Genomic DNA, 6,802 nt, shown 5'->3' with positions numbered 1-6,802 from the left:
AAATTCAAGCATTTTCAAGGATTTCCAGCACCCGTACGAACCCTGATTGAAGATACCTAAGGTAAGAGAAAAGTTGGCATAGCCCTTTAGGCGTTTCCTGTTTTGAAAGCTGCAATCATAAGCCATAATGCTATCCGACACTAATGCCAGCCTATCCAGTGCTACAGCCTGTCTTTCTGAACAATGGTACCTCCTGTGTTTGCAGGTCAGCATGGCCTCTGAGATCGGACAGAGGTGGGATACTGCAGCTCCTGCCACATACTCACACACCCGAGCAGATACTCCCAGAGGATCTATTGGGACGAAAACAACAATCCCACCTTGAGATCTGAGGTTTCATCCAGGGAGAAATTTGTGACAGGAACCCAATACTCACCCAGCAGTGGAGGCTCGGCTCGTCCAAACAACTCCCTCCATCCTGCGTCCAGGAAAAGGCTGCCAAACTTCCCGTCCAGAACCGACAGATACTTTGCTAAAGGGTGGACCCCTGGAGAGGAGGTAACATTTAGGAACACCTGGATCACATCCTGATAGGACCATACATGAACACAGGCTGCTGGAATCTCTGGGTCCTGAAAACCCAGCTGGGTTCTTCCTCAGATCACAGATGCACAGGATAATATCTTATATTATGTTTATGTGCAGCTTGTGTTTGAGGTCAGGGTGAGGTAGAAGGTCAAACAGCAGGAAAGAAGGTTAAAAAATTATTAACCTTAAACTATAAAGGTTTCTGAGAAGAGTCAGTTCTTCCTGCTTGACTCCTGCCTGGAGTAAGGCATCCGCTGGGCTGTTTCTTTATGTTCTACTTTTATAGATGATCAACTTAGTCCTTTTTTCAGTGTTTAGTCCTATTTCTCTCCTTGACATACAGTAGCTACTCTGTAGTGGATGTGCTCTCTTTATTCAGTTTGACATTAAAATGGACACAAGGCTCATCTGCTCAACTGCGTATTTCCTAGAAAGAGCCGGTTTACTGTTAATTTTTGTGACATATAATTTATCTATAGATCAGTGCCTTAATGTTCCTTTTCTATGTCTGCTTCTCTCTCCTTCAATCCTCATTGGTCTCAGTAGAGGGCTGCCCACACTGAGCCTGTTTCTGGTTCTGCTTGAGGTTTCCTCCTGTTGAAAGGAAGTTTTTCCTCTCCACTCTCGCTGCATGCTTGCTCGGTGTGAGCGATATCTGTAGAGTCGATATCACAATGCAAGCAAATCTCTACTGTGTCTGCCTGCTTATCCAAGAGGAAAGAATCCTGCAAAGTCAATAACTGGATGCTAAGTTGAATTTAATAAAAGTTATTATAGATAGCTATAAAAAATTAAAACTGGAAGCTAAGAAAATTTGCTTTATAACCAAAATAAAAACAACTAAAAGAGTAAAAAAATAAAGTGTGAAAACATTGCTAAAAATCTCCATAAACAATTGATTTTTAGTTACCATTATGAGCTTGTGTCTTTATGCAAAAACTGTGTTTTTCCTTTCACAGGAGTAAGTCAATTTTTTTTGTCTAATTGTAGGAAATTATGCAGATATTTGTTAAAGGGGCAACGCTAAATATTAACCTAAAAATATCTTAGGTCAATATATCTCAGATTGAGCTAATGCTTGGGTCAAATGTGATGCAGCCATTGTTTAAAATAATATAGATAAAAACAGCATACCCAATTCAAAAACTAAATTAAACTAATGATTTTAAAAATTTAAAACTAATAAAACTAAACAGAGTGAAAAATTGAAAACAGCTTTGGTTCTGAGCAAGATGGAACAGAAGCCAGACAACTGGCATAAAAACAAGAACTTTGAAAGGCACAGACAGCTCCCTCTGCTGGTGAGAAATAGAATCCATTTAAAAACAGCTTTATGAAAAGTTCTTGCAACACTTAAAGGAATAGTACACCCAAAACAAGATTAGCCTTCATTTTCTACTCACCCCCATGCTGAACAACACTCTGGAGTACTTTGATATCTCAAATGCATCTGGAGATCTGGGAGGCTTCTTGCTGTCTGCTGACATTCAAATAATGGAGGTCTATGGTGCCCGAGGAAGAAAGGTCCATAAAAGTCCACAAAAACGTGTCAATATTCCTCCATACTGCTCGTCCAATGTATTCCAAGTGTCCTGAGTGGGTAGCGTCCATAATTTACTCGAAACAAAGTCATTTAGAATGTTTTTAGAGCATAAACAGTGGTGTATAGGATTTCATAAAAGCGCGTTCACGAGTCTACGGAAACTGTGGCAGACCAAACCAGATGAAAGTGCGCATTCTAAATGACTTCGTTTCGAGTAAATTCTGGACGCTACCCACTCAGGACACTTGGAATACATTGGACGAGCAGTATGGAGGAATATTGACACATTTTTTGTGGACTTTTATGGACCTTTCTGTCTCGGGCGCCATAGACCTCCATTATTTGAATGTCAGCAGACAGCAAGAAGCCTCCCAGATCTCCAGATGCATTTGAGATATCAAAAAAGTACTCCAGAGTGTTGTTCAGCATGGGGGTGAGTAGAAAATGAAGGCTAATCATGTTTTGGGTGTACTATTCCTTTAACTGCTTGGAACCAAAGCTGATCGGATGTTCAGTCTGATGAGTTTGTAGCAGTGCCTACCGTAAGGGATGATAAGGAAACAGAGGTAATGCAGCCAATCAGGCGTCTTATTGGCCAGCTGATCCACAAAGCAGTTCAGGACGGTGTTGAGGTAACTCTGGTCTCCGGCCACCCCCACCTTCACTGTGGGTGGAGTCTGGGAGTTATAGTTACAGCTGAAAGACACATTCAGGTCAAACGTCATAAAGAAGGGAAGCCGCAGAGGAAAGACGAATCAGAGAACTCCTACAATCTCTGGAGGCGGGCGATGATTGTGCTGAAGGCAGCCTGAACATCAGCGGATGAGACGCTGCACACGATTGGCTGATCAAAGAGAAGCTCTGACAGGTACTGAGAAGGAAGCGGAAGACGTATCTCAACGTGTCACTGTCCAGGAACAAAGTCTGCCTCGGTTCAGAGTGAGACGTACCTGACCTTGCCAGTCTGTGGTGTTGATCAGGATGATGGAGTCTGGTACCTGATCCTCTGAGAGCAGAATGCTGTTGAGTTGATCCAAAACCACCTTACGGGCCACCTGAACAGACGAACCACTGTTCATAGAAGAACTTTACTTTCAGCCTGGATCTGAGCTTAGAATTGATGAAAATATGGATCTAAACTTAGATTTTAAATTGGTAATGAAGTAGACCTGAAACCGGATCAGACTATGAACTCATGCTTGGTCTAATAATGGGCCAGATGTGGGTCTGGACTTAGATCTGAAAGGTTCTGTGCTTCCTGACCCCACCTGTTTGGCAGCGTCAGCTGAGTGGATATGTTCATATTTCTAGGTAGGTGTTGTTGCTACCGTGTAAGGCTCATTCTTCTCAGCCTCTGCTATGCTGATTTGGTTCCCAGGAGAAGCAGTGCTGCTTTGGAGTTTTTGTTTAGGTTTAGAACTGAGTTTTAAATGGCACTTATTGCAGACTGGGTTTAGGGTTAGGATTAGGCAACAGAATGACTATATGGGTGTCTGTGTGTGAGACCTGCGGAGCAGGTATCCTATGGTCACATGACGTCTCACTGTCCACACTGCTGTTCCTGTCCATCCCTCTGGAGTGCTGACGGTCCTTCAGGGAGACGGTCCTTGTTGGATGTTGACTTCCTGTCTTACTGCGGAGGAATGTAGAAATAACGGGTTGGGTCAGGCTTATTATCAGCGTCAAGCGCAGATAAATGGAAGTCGGTAGGCCTACCTTGGGGAGATGTGTGTCTGCAGCTCTGTTTTGGCTGCAGAGCCTGCATCTGTTGCCAAGGCGCCATCCTCCACTTCCTGCATAAGGAGAAACGAATAGGAAAAAAAGGAAAAGGAAAATCATGCATCTGAAACCCAGAGAGCCTTTCTTTTTATGATATAAACTCAGCCCAGAGCCCACCTCATCTTCTCTGGGCCCCTCAGTGCAGTTGGACCTGGGAACTCCAGCAGACAGGGGCTCCACCTGGTCAAAAAAAGCATTTAGTTACCTGCAGGCAGCAGCAATCCCTTATAAACGGTGACAACCTTTCAGGAGGTAGGGAAAGTATTAAAAAGCCAAACACTATGGGTTTTTGATTATTTTTAATAATTGTGACCGTACAGAAATCCCTACATTCATATCTTCAGGTAACNTCTTTTTGGTGCTATAGAAATGGTCACCCTAGCTCAGACCCCTGATTATTCCTTTTGAAACAAACATATAAAGCTATTTAAATTAATCAATACAAAGACTATGAATTTACACAAATCATTTAATAAAACATTATTTTACTAAATAATATGATACTTATACATTTCAGCGGCTCTAAACTAAATGCTAATTTGTCCACATTCTAAACTCTCCAAGATAAACTATAGATTTTAAATATAAAGGCATAAAATAAATGAGTCAATTGAATTATCTCTGTATAGTGCCTTTAGAAGAAATGTGTTGTAAATTGCCATTATATAAATAAACTGAATTGAATCCTTAAAATTATTTAATCAATTTATTTATATTGTCATGCTTTATTTCACAATATTTATCCATTATAGCCTGAGAACAGTAAATACTCTGTATCTATATTAATAATCCCTTATCTGATAGCCAAATGTATGGTCATGGCAAAATGCCTCATTTTGCCATCCCGCCATGTACGGAAGAGGATTAGGGCCACTGAAAAATAAAAAAGTTAACTGATTTTTAAATTTTATTTCAGTTTAACATGGGAAAAAAGTCAGAATTCTGACTTTAATCTCAGAATTCTGACTGAATTTTGACAATAAAAAATGTCAGAATTCTGAGAAAAAAGTCGGAATTCTGAGATTAATTCTTCTCCTGCTGATCTCTGCAAATGTCTTAGACAATCCTGCTACTAGTTAACCGAAGCTAACTATAGAAAACTACATGTAGAGCTGCTATAATTGTTCTTGTTAGTCTGTGGAGACTTCCTGTTTGTCCTTAGAGAACTGTGAAATGTATGTGGGCTGTTCAGAGTTTTAGTATATTTCTGACTTTTTTCTCAGAATTCTGGCTTTAATCTCAGAATTCTGACGGAATTTTGACAATAAAAAAAGTCAGAATTCTGAGAAAAAAGTCAGAATTCTGAGATTAAAGTCGATATTCTGACTTTTTTCTCAGAATTCTGACTTTTTTCCCATACTAAACTGAAATAAAATTTAAAAATCAGCTAACTTTTTTTTTTTTCCACTGGCCCTAATCCTCTTCCGTAGCCATGGCAACACAATTTAACTAAAATTCTCTGTGCCTTAAATAAAGTTAGACCGACATGTTTTCTGCCTTCTGACCTGCTTTCAAGTTGATGAGGTTAAAAATGTCAGAAAGGCCCCCGCCCCGATCCTAAGCAAAAGTTACTTCCTTCTTTCAGGATGCGGGCTTTGATGATGTCATCATTGTACCAGCCAGTTTCACCAGACACCCGAAGGGGATCATTACTAACACACTTGGTTCAATTTGGTATCTTTTTGTAAAAGTTATTGCATTTGTAATTGATTGAAAAGTACGCTGAATTCGAGGCCTGGCCACGCCCCTTCAACATACTCAAAAACATACGATTTTGATAACTTTAAATCTCATATGCATTACCTGCATACTGGCCAAGCTGGTGGCTTAAAATCTCTAGGAGTTTGTTTTGTAAGTTTTTGGAAATGTTCAAGCCACCAAATAAATGTTTCATTCAGGAGAAAAATTATTAACATTTGAACAACAATCAGGGTTCTATGTAGGTTTGATCCAGGTACAGTTTTACTCACAGCAGCTGTTTGTTCTTTCTGATGCTCCAAACTCCTCATTTCAATCTGAGAGTTGCTTTCAAAGAATGGCCTGCAGATAAAAACTCACGTCAACTTGTCTGCATGAGGCGCATTGAAGCTCTTCTTCGCTCATGAAAGTAGAAGTTTTGTAGAAAAAAAAAAAAACATTTAGAATTTTCAAGTTGGAAAAAAAATGTGGGCTAAAACTTAAACTCCAAAACATCCCTAACATCCTCAGAAAACGTGATGGTATTTTGGAGGATTTCGCACATTTGTGAAAAGACCCGCCCTCTCCACTTTAAAAAAAAAATGCACATGCAAAACCCTATCCCCCCTTCTGAGAGAGAACGCCTATCAAATATGTGCTTGAGCTTGCATGCTCTGTTTAAAAGTTGCTGTTTGCATCGCTCATACAAGCTTACTTTCCAAAAGAAGGTCTGCAAGTTTTCCACTAAGTCAAACTCACCACCAGTTAGTGAAAATGGGGACGAGCACATAGGACAGCCTTACGTAAACATATCACCAGAATGATTGACAGTTAGGAGGACAAATTATTTTGATGAAAAAAGAAAAAAAACATCCTCCACTAATCCATTAACTCTTCTGGAATTCTTATTAGCAACTAGGTTTCCCAAGTATTATGGTTTTTATAATACATAGATGCATATATTTAATTATTTTTTGTTTACATTCTGTAATTTTCCACCCTGACCAGCAGGTGGCGCCACAGGGAGCTGCCGATGTCGCCTGTCGGCAAAGCCAACCCTGCCTTCTGATACCTGATGTGTTCGATGTCAGCAGGTTTGTCCTCCAAGGACCTGAACTGTACGGAAGAGGATTAGGGCCAGGGGAAAAAAAAAAAAAAAAGTTAAGTGAGTTTTAAATTTTATTTCATTTTAGTATGGGTTAAAAGTCCGAATTCTGAGAAAAAAGTCTGAATTCTGAGAAAAAAGTCTGAATTCTGACTTTAATCTCAGAATTC

General features: G+C 40.1%; 1 protein-coding gene across 1 annotated transcript in view; it reads right to left on the bottom strand.

Moving 5' to 3' along the window:
* LOC107103387 (phosphofurin acidic cluster sorting protein 1-like) overlaps positions 1–6,802 on the bottom strand; it is a 42,810-nt gene that overhangs the window by 7,940 nt on the left and 28,068 nt on the right. Inside the window, exons 10-18 of the mRNA XM_015403081.1 lie at positions 5,821–5,890; positions 3,968–4,030; positions 3,788–3,864; positions 3,578–3,704; positions 3,022–3,126; positions 2,842–2,942; positions 2,613–2,767; positions 377–487; positions 191–293 (exon numbers count right to left, since the gene is read on the bottom strand). Of these exons, the coding sequence (XP_015258567.1) occupies positions 191–293; positions 377–487; positions 2,613–2,767; positions 2,842–2,942; positions 3,022–3,126; positions 3,578–3,704; positions 3,788–3,864; positions 3,968–4,030; positions 5,821–5,890 (912 nt within the window). The remainder of the gene's footprint in view (positions 1–190; positions 294–376; positions 488–2,612; positions 2,768–2,841; positions 2,943–3,021; positions 3,127–3,577; positions 3,705–3,787; positions 3,865–3,967; positions 4,031–5,820; positions 5,891–6,802) is intronic.

This window comes from Cyprinodon variegatus, unplaced genomic scaffold (genome assembly GCF_000732505.1).
Source record: "Cyprinodon variegatus isolate N-32 unplaced genomic scaffold, C_variegatus-1.0 Scaffold1437, whole genome shotgun sequence".
In the NCBI taxonomy this organism is placed as follows: domain Eukaryota; kingdom Metazoa; phylum Chordata; class Actinopteri; order Cyprinodontiformes; family Cyprinodontidae; genus Cyprinodon; species Cyprinodon variegatus.
The sequence above is the reverse complement of the archived record's forward strand: the minus strand, read 5'-3'. Positions and strand labels throughout refer to the sequence as shown.